This window comes from Durotheca rogersii, assembly GCF_024521655.1.
Source record: "Durotheca rogersii strain YMJ 92031201 chromosome Unknown GGS23scaffold_9, whole genome shotgun sequence".
Classification (NCBI taxonomy): domain Eukaryota; kingdom Fungi; phylum Ascomycota; class Sordariomycetes; order Xylariales; family Xylariaceae; genus Durotheca; species Durotheca rogersii.
In genome coordinates, this window is record NW_026251240.1 from 335,004 (window position 1) to 349,348 (window position 14,345).

A 14,345-nucleotide genomic window follows, 5' to 3' on the forward strand; every position below is an offset into this window, starting at 1 on the left:
CCTTCTCTCCTGGCCTGCGGAAACGATGCACGATACGTGCCTATCTACCGGACACCGGACCTGTTGAGTATCTGGGCGATCTTAATCTGAGATTCGCGATTATTAACGTTATGACCTCTGTGCGCGCTACGACTAAGTCGATTCGGTAGCTTGTCGCTCTAGAGCTAGCTACGACGTGAGTCATAATACGAGGAACTTGGTGTGTTACAGTGGCAGGCGATACATCGCCGAAGCAGCGGATTTAGATTCTCGATATTATTCTTCAAGACCCGGTATCGTCGGGCCGGATGACTGCGCTGATCTCCAAAGTCTACGCCGTCTTCTCTGTGGACGGCAACTCCTCCTCCTCGCCACTGCCCTCCCTCGGTTCCTCCCTTACGAAGCCGTACATGATGTAGTCCCTCACCTGGCCCCTCTTGTAGACAGCCTTCCTCCGCACGCCCTCGCGGACGTAGCCCGCGCGCTCGAGCACCCTCGCGCTGGCGGCGTTCTCGCCGTGCACGCCGGCCTCGATGCGGAGGAGGTCGGGGAACTCGTGGAAGGCCCAGGCGGTGAAGGCGGCGAGGGCGCTGGCGGCGATGCCCTTGCCCCAGTGCTCCCTGGCGACCCAGTAGCCGACCTCCCAGGTGCGGTACTCGACGTCCTTGCCGGGGGTCAGGCCGATGGAGCCGGCGAAGGCGCCGTCGGGCGTGCAGATGGCGAAGTTGACCGCCGGGCTCTGGCCCGCCGCGAAGTCGACCCAGAACCTGGCGTTCTCCGCCGTGTACGGGTGCGGGAACCGGTTGGTCATGTACATCGAGATCTCCGCGTGGTTCGCCGCCGCCGCCAGCGGCCCCACGTCCCGCGCCGCGAACCCCCGGATGAAGCACTTGTCCGTCGTCACGATAGGCGCCGGCGGCGACCGCGGGGTAGGGATGGCGGCCATGGCGAGGTGCGGTTCCGTGCTCGCCCCGCGCTCGCTTGCGTGATGGAGAGAGAGGGCTGGCGCGTAGTAGGTATGGTGGCGAAGCGGGGAGACGGGGTCAGACAGATGATCGGGCTGGCCCGGCGACTCCCAAGGTTAAGGACGAGGCTGTGGGAAGGTAAGTATGGAGGATTGGAACCTCCAAGTTTCCTCCCGTCCCCAAGGGGTTCTTATACAGCGCACACGTCCGTCCGGCTCGCTGGGTGACTCACCCCCAGCTCTGCAGGAAGCAGACGAGCGTGGCAGACGGTGATGGGTGTTTTGCTCACAACTTCTTCATATAGCAAGGTGTCGCAACCGATATGACTGAAGAAGGGACCCCGGAGGGGGTATGCGCAGGGTTCGAAGGTGGGTCACGATTATGCTAGCATATATAATCCCGTATCGCAACCTATCCAGTCAAGCCATCTCGGTCGGCGTGCCGTTGGAGTCAGAGCCGCGACGCAGCCCCCCGTCGAGACGCCGACAAGCTATTCGCGGGTCCCAGGCGACGGCTACGTGTGGTTGTTTGAGTCGGAAATCCCGCCGGAGAAGCCGGTCGTCGATACGCATACGCAGCAGCCAGACTCTTTGCTGGGCCACGAGAAGCTGAATATGTAGAGACCTGGGCGATCTCGTAGCCTCGACCGGAAGGATGAGCTGGCAAAGATTCGTAGGACTGACAGTCTTGATCAAAGTGGAGCAGCTGGTTCAGGGGTTTATCTCTCGTGGCTGGGAGGTACCAGCTCAGTGGGTTAGATAATAGAGGACAGGTTCGATTCCTGATAGCGCTACTTGGTAGTCTCTATTGTTTAGCCTATCTGTACCTACCTAGGTAGGTAGGTAGGTACCTACATTTAGCAGGGTGTGTGGCTTCATGTGGCTCACGCAGCGGTGGCGCGCAGGTGGGGTACAAATCGATGGCTTCCATCGCAGGGGTTTGAAGATATTATCCGACATGCTTTACTACGGAATAGGTAGGTAGGTACCTAACCTAGCATCCTCTCATCTCATCGCATCTCTCAAGAAGCGTCGGCGCTCTCGATCTGACTCATCCTCTCCACCATCTTCCTGGCCACGTCTATCGTCTCCCGCCTGACCGTCCCGTTGAGGCTGCACACCCATTCCGCCCTTTCCTTCCACAGCTTCCACCTGCCGTAGCTGAACCCCGGCTGGCCCGTCCATAAGCCGTCTCTGGCCTGGAGACCGAAGGTCTCCTCGCAGTTGTAGATGGCCTCCCCGGCATGCAGAATCCACTGCGACGCGATGGGCACGTTGACGTTCAGCCTCTGGATGTCGCCTGCTTTGAGAGCGGAACCCGCGGCCGGCGCCTTCTCGAAGGCGGCGTAGAAGTCGAGCTCCGCCGCTGACAGGAAATCATTGGCGTCGACAAGCTGCCGGGCACAGAGCTGGGCGGTAAAGCCGATTATCGCGACCTGCTCTTCAGAGTAGGCCAGTTCGTCCCCTTTCGTAGCGTTAGATCCTCCATGCATAGAGAGGCATGGATGCGAGAGGATGGTCACGTACGGTCAAACACGTTCTCTCCCCACAGCTCTGCTAGTATCGGGAGTTCCGGCCATTTGACAGCCGTTTCCCCTCGGATTGCGAGGTCGGGAAGCTGCCGAACGGCATCCACCAATTTTACCAGCTTCGAGAAGGTTAGATCACGACGGCAGGGAAGGAGGACGACCGTCCCGACGCTCGGGGGTGATGCTTTACCGTAGCGTGATGTTCGGGGAATTTTCTTGCCGTGTCCTCGAGCAGCTTCCACATCCCCCACAGGGATCCTCTGCTTGCCTCGGCGGTGCGAGATGCGCGGATGTCGCTGGTGAATCTCGCAGCCGCCTCCTCGGGAGTGATGCTGCCCCGGAGCAGCTCGCGGATGGCATTCGCCCTGTCGGTGGGTAGTGAGCCCCGTAGGCGTGGGAGGCGGGCCAAGGAGAAGGAGGGGGAGGGGTGACAACTCACTCATTGCGTGTCGGACCCCATCGGTCCGCGATCCTCTTGTCAAAGAATGCATCGATTGACGGCGCCATTTTGCGGGGGACACTGAGCAGTAGACGGGGGATTTTAGGCCAAAGATGGGAATGATTAAACGAGAGCCTCCGAGAAAACTTCGACGGCGATGATTTAAAGAGAGTCTGTCGAAAGCTGCGCCGCTTGAGCGATTGAACGGCGCGGGGCCGTGTTAGTATAGGTGCTGATATTGTTGGTATACGCCGCACTCGAGGACGCATATGGGCGCAACTCCTAGGTACCTAAGGCAGGTAATACTAGGCGTCTAGGCAGCGGGTAAGATCAGGCACCTACACTGGAACATCCGCAAGGTGGTCGCCAAGTCTCCGCCCAGTTGCTGGCGGGTAAGCATTGACTAGAAGTTGAGAAAACAGAACAGGATTGTAGGACGTAGATGAGGGGGAGTGGCCCCGCGATATTTCAACCTACGATGCGGCGGTGTTTGAGATATTATTAACAAGAAAGGATAGATGGTTTGCTATGCAACAGATCCTCCGCGTCCGCGGCGCGCTCTATCGCCTATCGTTCGAAACATGGGAGAGGATGACAGCGGCTTAGCCACAGCGAGAGCCGGCAATATATTGGGGATATCGCCTGGGCGTTCTCTATTTACGGTGTCTTACGCCCCAAACTAACCCTTATAGGCAGGCAGCTTGCTCGCTTTTCTCCAGGTCTGTCGCCTGAAGCTCTCCGCTCACGTCACGGTGCGCGACGAAGGCGATCGATCGGCAGGGCTGAATCCGCTCAGCTCCCCTATTCATCTCCCTTGATTGTTGTTTTCAGTTGATTGTTTTTAAGGACGGGTCGCGGGTCGCGGAAGCCTACCATGACCAGCCGTCATTCGCGTCGTGTACGATGGCCCTCCGCGAACACCTGCTATGGGGATGAAGGATCGAGCCCGATAGATGGTGAGACGGAATGCGCCCTGTCTTGAGGATGGAGGAAAACCAAAGGCGGTGCGCCGTTACCCACGTTTGCACGGCAGTATTGGCTGGCATGCCCCAAGTTTGATGGCCTCAGCCCGCAAACAGTAGTTTCTCTTACGAGTGAGGACTATTTTGGTAACACTCCTGGGCGGAATCGAGTCGCTCCCAAACAGAGTCAGCGGATCTCGGGAACTCGACTCGAGAGTGGAAATGGAGACATCACATAGCTAGGTTATCCTACCTTCACATGATACCTATATAAAGGGACCATATCACCCTCGATTGTCCTCATCGTTAGCAGCAGCAGCAACAACCAACAACGTCCATCAACCGATACCTAATAGCAGCAACAGCAGCAACATCTATCAAACCAGTACCTAATATCTCTTTTTTTTCCTTCTTTTTCCTTGATCCAAGTTTTCACCATGAAGGCCATCAGCGCACTCCTTGCCACTGCCCTCCTCTTCTCTCTAGGGAACAGCTTGGCTGTGCCCGTGGAGAACGGAGTCGACGTCCGGGACGTCGAAGAATTTGATGTCCGGGGTCTCGAAGACGCGCTCGACGTCCGGGACCTCGAGGACGCGCTGGAGATCCGCGACGACGCCCTGCTCAGCGACCGGGCGGTCAAGCCCAAGTTCACGTTCACCAACTTCCCGCGGACGGCGACGTGCGCGCGGCAGACGTACACGGCGGGCAACGTGCGCGACGCCGGCGACCAGGCGGGCAAGCTGCAGACGCGGCGGAAGCAGGTGGGCAAGAACAAGTACCCGCACGTGTTCAACAACCGCGGCAACGAGATCAAGAACTTCGACCGCAAGTGCCGCGGCCCGCTGTACGAGTTCCCCATCCTGCAGAACAAGAAGGTCTACCTCGGCACCAACCCCGACGACCCGGGCCCGGACCGCGTCGTGGTCAACGTCTCGGCCATGAACAAGAAGACCGGGAAGGTCACCGTCACCTTCTGCGGCCTCATGACCCACACCGGCGCCAAGAACCGGAGCTCCTTCACCACCTGCAGCTGGAAGTGAACAGCGCCGGCCGCGCGCCAGCGACGAGAGACCGTGACGGGTGCTTCGACAGCGTCGGGAGCCCCCGCGCCGGCACGGAACCGAGCATAGGGAGGGAGTTTTGGGCATGTATATAGGTGCATATGAGCAGGACAAGGTGCATTGGGTAGGGGGGGCATTAGCATCCTTTTCCATCTCTTCTTCTTCTGGTACATTTTTTCTTTCTTTCTTTCGCTCTTCCTCTTTTTTTAGATTTGGGTACAGATAGATGTGGCAGGCATGGCAGGACCAGTCCACTGGGTTTAGGTAGTTATGGACGTTGTTTGCTCCTCTATCGCCGATGTCTTCTCCGTGCTAGATGTACCTGCCTACCTCGGGTACCTACAGCCTACAAGTAAAAGAGACGCCTAGAGGAGGTATCCACCTGGGTGGTTACCACCCTTAGGTACTTAAGGGCAGGTGCCTACCTAGGTATCTAGGTACTTCTTATCTTCAACCACTTTGGCTTATACGTGCCTACCTCCTATATTACAGGTAGGAGGCACCCTTGCCAAGATCCTCCAATGCGAGGTATCCCCTGGGCTAATCGGGCAAGCGCCGAGCGGACTGGTGATGTCATCGCACCTAATGCTGGCAATTTAGCTGCGGGAAGTGACGATGGCGACGGCAAGAGTAACATGCCCGCCTCCTCCAGTACGTGGCAGTGGCGACGCGGGAGTGTCGATCCGCAGCCACTCCCTCTCTCCCCTGTATGCCATGAGAGACAGTCTCTACTTTGGTATCCATCTCCGTCTACCTACCTCCGGGAAATGTCCCCCCCCTCTCGGGGACGTCCGCCATACCTATACACCATGTACTTCCTACGAGATATCCTGCAACGCTCCAGCCCATCTAGGCCTGCGCCTTTGCGCTCGACTCCGACCATCACGCCAATCCGTGAACTCGAATAGCTCTGCCCTGCTTTTGCCGCGCCCAGTCCGGTCTGACGGTGATTGAGACCCGATGTGACAGTTGGCGGTAGGTTTGACGTCACTACGCCCAGCCACCCCGTCCGGCTGGAGGGCTCGCTCGTTCCCCTCTATTACGCCCACAAACCGCGAGGTGACTGGGGCTATTCGGTCGCTAATAGCTGTGCTCCTCACCTCGCAGCTATACTCGTACCTCGAACTGTCGGCGCTGACATCCGCCCGAACGCCAGTTCTTGTTCCTGTCGGAATCCCGAGTACTGATGCCTTCCACCGAACTTAATGAGCCGCTGGTGGCTCCTGTAGACGGTTGGGAGTCCGAGGAGGCTCGACTCCAAGTACCCCATGCGGAGCGTGGTGCCCGTCGCGGAACTACCTTACGAGATCCGCAAGGCCGTCTCATCTACCCCAACTACGTCCCTCCCGGCGTCGAAACACCCGGTCCATCGCCTTTGTGCCAGAATCTTTCCTTCGTAAGCGCCCTCGAGCAACCACTATCCCCTGGCCCTACTACCCCTATCGATGCCCATCGGAAGTCTAGCTCACTGCCCGTTTTCAACCAACGCCCGAGGCTAGGGCAGTCCTCTACCTGCAATCCTGCCCGCAACGAGCGTCAACCTTCCGCCTTCCTTAACTTCCCTACGTTCAAGCGCGCTGGCACGGATATTTTTACTCGAAAAGGAATTGTTCCGGAGGATACGCGCGATTCTATCAGCGACGATGGCACATCCGATTCACCTTCGTCGTCGGAGACAGAAAATCCAGACACCCGCACCGATAGGCCTAAGGGAAGGTCGCGAGGATGGCCCAAACCGGATCCCTCTGGTGACAAATATCGCCGTTTCCAGGCGGCGAATGACCTTTACACCACCAAAGGCAAGGTTTCTAAGAGGGACGGCCGGTTAAATATCACGTTGAGTAGTACGAGAGATTACGGATACCTTGCCAAGGCGTTTGGCGCTGCTGTCAAGAAGGTCGTCCGTAGGAAAAGCCATGACGCAAGCCAACGGCCGGCCGCCTCTCCGTCTTCTCCGGCCGCCGCCATAACACCAGGTGCGGGAAGGAGACCGCCTAGGCTGAACATAGTCATCATGGTAATCGGCTCGCGTGGCGATGCTCAACCATTTTTGCGGCTCGGCTCGGTTCTCAAAGAATATGGTCACCGCGTGAGAATTGCCACGCACCCTGCTTTCCGCGAATTTGTCGAAAACGACTCGAAGCTGGAGTTCTTCTCCGTCGGAGGGGACCCGTCGGAGCTGATGGCGTTTATGGTCAAGAACCCTGGAATGATCCCCACGATAGGGGCAGTGAAGGCTGGCGACATTGGGAGGAGGCGGGCCGCCATGGCTGAGATGTTCGAGGGGTTCTGGCGAGCTTGTATCAACGCAACCGACAATGAGAAAGACACACAAAATTTGAAAATGATGGGCCAGAAGGACCCATTCGTTGCAGATGCCATCATTGCCAACCCGCCTAGTTTCGCACATATCCATTGCGCCGAAGCCCTGGGCATTCCTCTACATCTCATGTTCACATTCCCCTACACGCCAACACAAGCGTTCCCCCACCCTTTAGCGAGTATCAAGAAGTCGAATGTGGACCCTGGTTATACCAACCTACTATCTTATCCCCTCGTCGAGACCATGATTTGGCAGGGTCTCGGAGACCTCGTGAACGAATTTCGGGTGAAGACGTTAGGGCTTGACCCGGTTTCAACCCTCTGGGCGCCGGGGGCGACGTATCGCTTACACGTGCCATTCACGTATCTATGGAGTCCGGGTCTCGTACCCAAGCCTGACGACTGGGGACCAGAGATCGACGTGTCGGGCTTCGTCTTCCTCGATCTTGCGTCTTCCTATGAGCCGCCGGAGAGTCTCGTGAAGTTTTTGGACGCCGGCGAAGCACCGATTTACGTCGGTTTTGGGTCCGTTGTGGTCGATGACGCCGATCAATTTACCGACATGGTTTTCCGAGCGGTGGAGCAGGCGGGCGTCCGTGCCTTGGTGTCTAAAGGTTGGGGCGGCCTAGGTCAGGAAAACATCCCCGAAGACATCTACCTACTCGATAACGTTCCGCACGATTGGCTGTTCCCCAGGGTCCGGGCCTGTGTTATCCACGGGGGTGCTGGGACTACTGCTATTGCGTTGAAATGCGGCAAGCCGATCATGATCGTGCCCTTCTTTGGTGACCAGTTTTTCTGGGGCCCTAGGGTCAGCGATGCAGGTGCAGGGCCGGTACCCGTACCATACAAGAAACTAAGTGTCGAAGCACTCGCAGACGGTATCAGATTTTGCACGACAAGCGAAGCGGTAGCGGCCGCACAGAATATCGCCAGAAGCATCGAGCTTGAAGGCGACGGCGCCAAAAACGCGGTCGATGCATTCCATCGCAACCTGCCGCTTTCCGGAAAGACATCCATGCGATGTTCGATCCTAGATGGCCGTGTAGCGGTTTGGAGGGTCAAGGGAACTGTTCTGAAGCTGAGTGCCGTGGCAGCTGATATTGCCGTGAGTCAGGGCCTGGTGCCCTGGCGAAAGTTGCGCTTAATCCGACATAAGGAATGGAATGATTTCGAAGGGCCAGGTGAGCCCATCACAGGGGTTGCCGGCTCCCTGATGAAGAGCATTGGCGGGTTGGTCAGGGGGATTGGCAATGTCCCATATCGGTTAGCAAAGACGTCTTACGATAGGGCCAAGCTCAAGAAGAAGAAGAAGGCGAAAAAGAGTCGCCGAAGAAACGACGCGGTAGTTGAACCGTCCAGTGGATTTCCCTTTCCAGAGGGAGGGGATGGAAATACTGGTCCCACCGTTGGTCTCGCCGAAGATGCCCGGAAGCCGACGGCAACGACACCTGGGTCGGTACCCCTCGAACCTGCGCCAGAAGAATACTTCAATGATATACGGGAAGGGGTAGGCGATATAAGCCGATCCTTAGTCCATGTGCCGGCCGACTTCTTCCTCGCTCTAGCTCGCGGATTCCATAATGCCCCTCGCCTCTACGGCGATGACACCGTTAGACGTCCGATTCGCATTACCGGAATACGGTCAGGGCTTAAGGCCGCAGGCTACGAATTTTTCTACGGGATATATGACGGATTCACCGGGATTGTGCGACTTCCGGTTCGTGGCGCTAAAAACGAAGGTGTCAGGGGCGCGTTCCTGGGTGTCGGCATGGGGCTTACCGGGTTTGTGCTGAAAGACGTAGCGGCAGTGGTCGGCCCTATAGGCTACGTTCTCCAAGGAATCGTCAAGCAGGTCGAAGGCAAAGACCAGCCCATGAAGTACCTCCGCCGTGCGCATATTGTCCAGGCGCAGCGCGAGCTCCGCGCGCTCAGCGAAGCCGAACGCAAGACCACGGTGGATACAGTTCTGAAGGGATGGCATATCATGAACGGGTTGGCGGAAGCGATCACGCAGCAGGAAGGGAAACGACGTCTCATACCGCGAATTGGCGGCGATGGAAGCGGGAAGAATAAGAGTGCCCATATATTGAGAAGACACGGCCACGATCCCATCTTTGAGAACGTCCGAGGGGCAGAGAAGGCCCTCGATGCTGTAAATAGGGGTGAGGATATAGGAGCTGTGCTCGCTAAGCACAGGGGGACGTAGATACGACGAGAGGACAACGAAGGAGCGAGCTAATTTTTTTTAAAAGTCGGGATCGCGATGGCCCGGAGTAGTTTCCGGGTGACTCGAAAACCCTGCATTAGACAGGCGGAGGGGGGTTCTGCAACAACAGGAATTCATTACGCCCAGCCTAGCATCCAGACCTATCCATTTTGCCCACAAATATAGGGAGTGTGAGAAGAAATGTGCAAGAGGATACCTAGCATCACTAATACTAAGCCCTATTGAGGTGCGTGTAGATGTGCGTAGATGTGCGTAGATAGGAGGAATCCCCAGGAATCCGGGATGCTAGTGGCATACCTACCTCTTTAACCTTGCTAATTGTGCCAAGTTGGTGGCCTGCTCTACTCACACCACGCCCTGGGTCTCAGCCGTGGCGATGGCCGCCTCGTCCAGGAGCGCGACGAGGTCGACGTGCTCGTAGTCGTGGCGGTGCTCGGCGAGGAGGTCGCGCACCCAGGGGCCGCGGGGGCGGAACACGGCCCGGAACGGGAGCGGGCGGAACATGACGTCGTTGTTGCAGGCGGTCTCGGCGGCGAGCTCCTCGACTCGGCGGGCGCGGCGGGCGGCGGCTGCCTCGGGCGTCCCGGCGTCGCCGTCGTCGTCGTCGTCTGCCAACTCGACATCGAACGCCCAGAGCAGGCGCGCCGCCGCGATGAAGAGCCCGTTGCGCGCGACGTGGCGGCCGGTGCAGATGCGGCGCCCGAAGCCGAAGAGCGTCAGCGGGAGGTCCCGCAGCAGGACGCGAGCCTCTTTCTCCTCGTCCCCCCGCTGGGCCTCGGGCTCGTCCGGGGCGGCGGCGGCGAGCCAGCGCTCCGGCACGAACGAGTCCGCGTCGGGCCCGAAGACGGACTCGTCGCGCGATATGGCCCAGTAGTTGGGCGCCACGATGGACCCCGCCGGGATGCGGTAGCCCATGTACGTGTCTTCCTTGAGGGTCGCGTGGGCCACCGCGCCGGTGACGAACGGGCGCCAGCGCAGCGTCTCGTTGACTTGTCGCCGTCGGGCGCACGCGATCAGCGACGGGGACACGTGCGGAAGAGAGAGAGGGGGGGGGTGGGGGACGAAAGGACGAAAAGAGTTCATGACCTACTGATGGCGTCGATATATACCAGGCGCGGCCGGTCATCGTACGTCGGAAGCCGGCCGCGGCCGACGACCCGGTCGAGGACGCGCTGCGCCTCGGCCATGTGCGAGGCACCCCGCGTCACCCACGTGAGGACGAACCACTCGAGCGCGGTGGCGGAGGTGTCGAAGGCGGCGTCGGCGATGTTGCCGATGTTCCAGGCGACGGCCTCGGCGGACAGGTGGCCTTTGCCGTGCGGCGGCTCGGCCTCGGCGGCTGCGGCCGCGCGGCTGATGTGCTTGGAGAAATTCCAGCCGGGGCGCGCCAGCCCCCGGTCGAGGTTGCCGACGTGGTGGGCGTGCTCCGCGGCGTACAGGCGGTCGCCGCGGGCCTTCCAGGGCGCGAGCGCGCGCGGCAGAGCGTTGAGCGCCGGAAACAGGTCGATCAGGTGCCCGCCGAAGGCCGACTCCTTCACGAACGTCTCCTGCACTTGGATTGCGCGGATGAGCCGCGGCTCCGTATCCGTATGCAGCCGCTGCCCGTAGAGCAGTGCGTAGATCATGCTAGCTGCCGTTCCTACACAGGGGGATGGAGGACGCGGGTCGCCGTCATCGTCGATCGTCAACACGCGCCGTTAAATGGGAGTGGAAGTTGGCGAAGGTAGTGCGGATGGCAGATAGAGGCGGCGGGGGGACGAGATGAAAAGATAAAAGGGTATGAGCTCACGTTGAAATAAGGACATAGGAGCCAATCCTTTCTCTCCGTCCCGATCGTATCCCGCTAGGAGGTCCGCTAGTAGTTGTGTCGACTCGATATCTTGGAGAGTACGGTAACGGGCCGCGGCACTCGGATTGAGCAGCGGTGCGTGCAGCCGCTGGTGGAGCCGGAATGTGTCGTCATATGGCTGGGCTGCGAGGCTGACAGCGGGGATTAGCGGCTAGGTTTGAGAGACAGTGGTGTGGGTATGTGTATAGGGAGGCGAGAAGGGGAGGTGGGAATTGGGGAGGCTATTTACTGCATGCCCCGAGTAGCGAGGTCGTTGAAGAAGATAGATCGTGGGCGGTCCGAGTATCGCGCGCCACGCTTCGAGAGCAAGTCCTGCGCCGCGGCGTATGTGGATAGCACGACTATCGGCTGTCCAAGCATATCTAGATACATCACCGGCCCGTAGGTCTTGCTCCAGCGATGGAACTCCAGCCATGGGTGGCTCTGGACCAACTGGTGCAGGTTCCCGATCAACGGCACTGCAGGGCGAAGACGACTAGCATTAGTGATCGCTCGTATGCGTACGACCTGCGAGTCTCGAAAACGTATCCCGAGAACACCGCGAAGAACTGCCGGATCTACTCACGTCGTCTGGGGCCGGGCGGGGGACTGAGGTGCTGTCGTCCGGTGGCGAGCCGGATAAGACGGACGAGAATATTGAGGAGGAGGAGGGCGAAGAACCCGACAGCGGGGACGACCAGCGGAAGGTGGTAAGTCATAATGGTGATATCGGTGATTATACTATCGAAAGGGGTAGATTGGTTGCTCACATACCTCGAGGTTTCTCCGTGGGGGTCTAGGTCTATATACCCTTGGGCATACCACCCATTAGGCCTGCCTACGCAACCCATACGGATGGGCAGAGATTTGCTACTGGCCGGTTATCATGGCCGAATGGCTAAACGCCCACATTGGAGTCCCATGAGCTGTCGACAGGGTCCTTCCGGACGTCTCTGACTTTTGTTAGTGGCGTAAGTGGTGGTGTATGCCCGCATAATCTACAGTTGCTACTCTACCCTTCACCAATCGCGCGCGGCCGGGGGCTACTTCAGGAAACAAGATGCGAGAGGGCTGGCCGAGTGGTTGGTCGCATGTGAGCTCAGCGTATGAAGCAATGCACACTTTGCATATGAGAAGAGTCTCCAATTGGAGACGAAGGTAAGCGGGGGTTTCACGAGGGCCTCGACAGCGTCGAGTTATATAGTATGTACGCGTATGTATCATATCATAGGTATGATACCCCGAGGCTAGGTCAAGCCTCCTCGTCGCCGAGGTAGGTGGTGAGCGAGGGGTTCCCTACTTCACTCGGCGCCTCGGAAACGACTCGAGACTCCTCTTTAAGAGAACTGACTGGCCCCACGGAGGGCCAGGTTTGTTATTAATAACGTCGTATGTGCTGTTGGCTGGTACCACATCCCACTGCATGGTCGAATTTCCTTGGCGATACAAGCTCTTCTTCGAACCCTTCGTGGCATATGTCTCGTCCACGACCCGCTTACCAGTCTCGACGTCGAGGCCTTTGATAACCCTCTCGAAGTACTCCAATGAGACCAAGGGTTGGTAAAAGGGCACCTCGTGGCCGCTCTCGTATATACGGGTGAAGCTGAACTTGCCGGCTTGCTTGACCTGGCCGTGGACAACGCCATCGCTCGTCTGCAAGTCCACGTAGCCGGCTTTAGAGAATCCCGGTGCTGCCACTGCTTCAGCCACGGCCTCGTTCCCCAGCCAGTTGCAGTTGTAATCTGCGTCGCCAGCGAAGAGCGCAACCGTGACGCCCTTGGATAGCAGATACCGGATATCCTCGATCGTGCCCATCTCGCGGCCGTCATCGCCGGTATTGTCGAACGCTTCCCCCACAGCAAAGTTGCTAGAGAAATTGGTAAACGCGCCAATCGCCGCCTGCACCTCGGCGGTGTTCAGGTAGTCGGTGTAGAAGCTGTACGGAAACGGATCCGGGACAAGCTCCCGGACGTCGTACTCGCTTCGGCCAAGCACCGTGTCATATATGAGCTGCACTACCGAGGCGCAGAAGTTGTCTGCGTTTTTGCACACCTCATTCCTCCCGGTGGCCTTGCAGTCATTAAGTCGGTCGACGCAGTTCCCCGGCCCGTACAAGTTATTATAAAACATAGCTTCAATTGATGAGTTAAAGGGCGCATAGTCGTACGTGTTGCCGGGAAAGACGGTAAAGTTGTAATACGCTTGGTACTGAACAATGGGGTCGAACCAACCGTTTCCTATCAGGACAGACTCTAGCTGGATCTTCTTGGCGCCCGGGATGTTTAGAGCGTTCTGCTTTTCGAGATACGCGTTAAACACGGGCCCGTAGTGGCCACCGTAGCTTTCCGTCGCGAAATGGAATCCGTTCCGCGAGTACTGAGGGAAGGCTCCCATGAAGCCCTGCAACGTCTTCCAGAAGTTGGGGGCGGCGTTCGTCGTCGAGTTGGCCGTCAACGTGATATTGGGATAAGCGAAGGTGCCGCATGAGCCCGGTGGCGCGTAGTCCGGGCACGTGTCATCGGGCAAAGCGACAATATTCCCGTCGGCTGATTTGTAGGCGGAAACAGGCTTCGAGTAGGAGAACCCGACCTGCGAGGGCTGGTCGATGAAGAGCATATTGCTCACATTGGACCAGGAATAGGGGTTGTTGTAGACCTCGCCGAAGTAGTCAACGCCGCAAGGCCCGAGCTCCTCGAAGAGGCCGATCATGGAGCTCGAACCAGGCCCGCCATTAATCCAAACCGTCAGATCTGCCTCGGAGGGATCCTGGTTACGGGCCTCAAAAAACCACCAGAATATGTGCTGGTCCTCCCCGACGTCGGCGTATCCCGAGTAGCTCTTCACGTCAGGGTCCAGTTCACAAGTCCCAGCAGGGACCTCCTTGTACCGAACAGGAATTCCGGCATAGCCAGTGGCCTCCTCGAGTGAGGTAGGTGGCTTGACCCACTGGGCGAGCCCACGGCGTGCGATAACCCCTAGGAGTAGTAGTTTCACGAGCAAGGGCATGGCAAGGGTAGCACCGCAGCACAGC

General features: G+C 58.4%; 6 protein-coding genes across 6 annotated transcripts; 2 read left to right on the top strand and 4 right to left on the bottom strand.

Annotated features, from left to right (window-relative positions):
- Positions 1–189: 189 nt before the first annotated feature.
- On the bottom strand, positions 190–1,110 carry GGS23DRAFT_528384 (acyl-CoA N-acyltransferase). Its single transcript, XM_051514707.1, has one exon. The coding sequence runs from the start codon at positions 923–925 to the stop codon at positions 311–313; it is 615 nt and encodes a 204-aa protein (XP_051372046.1). The 5' UTR covers positions 926–1,110; the 3' UTR covers positions 190–310.
- Positions 1,111–1,681: 571 nt separating this feature from the next.
- GGS23DRAFT_528501 (uncharacterized protein) lies at positions 1,682–3,459 on the bottom strand. Its single transcript, XM_051514708.1, has 5 exons — positions 3,254–3,459; positions 2,912–3,094; positions 2,663–2,837; positions 2,471–2,591; positions 1,682–2,408 (listed from the first exon to the last, which is right to left on the bottom strand). Exons 2-5 carry the CDS (start codon positions 2,977–2,979, stop codon positions 1,966–1,968), a joined length of 807 nt encoding a protein of 268 aa, XP_051372047.1. The 5' UTR covers positions 2,980–3,094; positions 3,254–3,459; the 3' UTR covers positions 1,682–1,965.
- Positions 3,460–4,310: 851 nt separating this feature from the next.
- GGS23DRAFT_596522 (Ribonuclease/ribotoxin) lies at positions 4,311–4,913 on the top strand (the record flags this gene model as incomplete). The annotated part of the gene is made up of 1 exon (XM_051518489.1): positions 4,311–4,913. One exon carries the CDS (start codon positions 4,311–4,313, stop codon positions 4,911–4,913), a length of 603 nt encoding a protein of 200 aa, XP_051372048.1.
- Positions 4,914–5,833: 920 nt separating this feature from the next.
- On the top strand, positions 5,834–9,658 carry GGS23DRAFT_528786 (glycosyltransferase family 1 protein). Its single transcript, XM_051514709.1, has 2 exons — positions 5,834–5,909; positions 6,042–9,658. Exon 2 carries the CDS (start codon positions 6,121–6,123, stop codon positions 9,463–9,465), a length of 3,345 nt encoding a protein of 1,114 aa, XP_051372049.1. The 5' UTR covers positions 5,834–5,909; positions 6,042–6,120; the 3' UTR covers positions 9,466–9,658.
- A 173-nt stretch (positions 9,659–9,831) lies between these two features.
- On the bottom strand, positions 9,832–12,033 carry GGS23DRAFT_596524 (cytochrome P450; the record flags this gene model as incomplete). The annotated part of the gene is made up of 5 exons (XM_051518490.1): positions 9,832–10,475; positions 10,577–11,125; positions 11,276–11,466; positions 11,565–11,793; positions 11,901–12,033. The coding sequence occupies 5 exons, from the start codon at positions 12,031–12,033 to the stop codon at positions 9,832–9,834; spliced, it is 1,746 nt and encodes a 581-aa protein (XP_051372050.1).
- Positions 12,034–12,610: 577 nt separating this feature from the next.
- On the bottom strand, positions 12,611–14,320 carry GGS23DRAFT_596525 (alpha/beta-hydrolase; the record flags this gene model as incomplete). Its single annotated transcript, XM_051518491.1, has 1 exon — positions 12,611–14,320. One exon carries the CDS (start codon positions 14,318–14,320, stop codon positions 12,611–12,613), a length of 1,710 nt encoding a protein of 569 aa, XP_051372051.1.
- Positions 14,321–14,345: the final 25 nt, after the last annotated feature.

Bases quoted from the DNA above. Each gene is read 5' to 3' on its own strand.
- GGS23DRAFT_528501 (XM_051514708.1), bottom strand. From the start codon at position 2,979: ATGGCGCCGTCAATCGATGCATTCTTTGACAAGAGGATCGCGGACCGA. The intron at 2,592-2,662 runs GTAAAGCATCAC...ACCTTCTCGAAG, and splicing joins TCCCCGAACATCACGCTACG to CTGGTAAAATTGGTGGATGC. The intron at 2,409-2,470 runs GTACGTGACCAT...ACGCTACGAAAG, and splicing joins GGGAGAGAACGTGTTTGACC to GGGACGAACTGGCCTACTCT.
- GGS23DRAFT_528384 (XM_051514707.1), bottom strand. From the start codon at position 925: ATGGCCGCCATCCCTACCCCGCGGTCGCCGCCGGCGCCTATCGTGACG.
- GGS23DRAFT_528786 (XM_051514709.1), top strand. From the start codon at position 6,121: ATGCCTTCCACCGAACTTAATGAGCCGCTGGTGGCTCCTGTAGACGGT.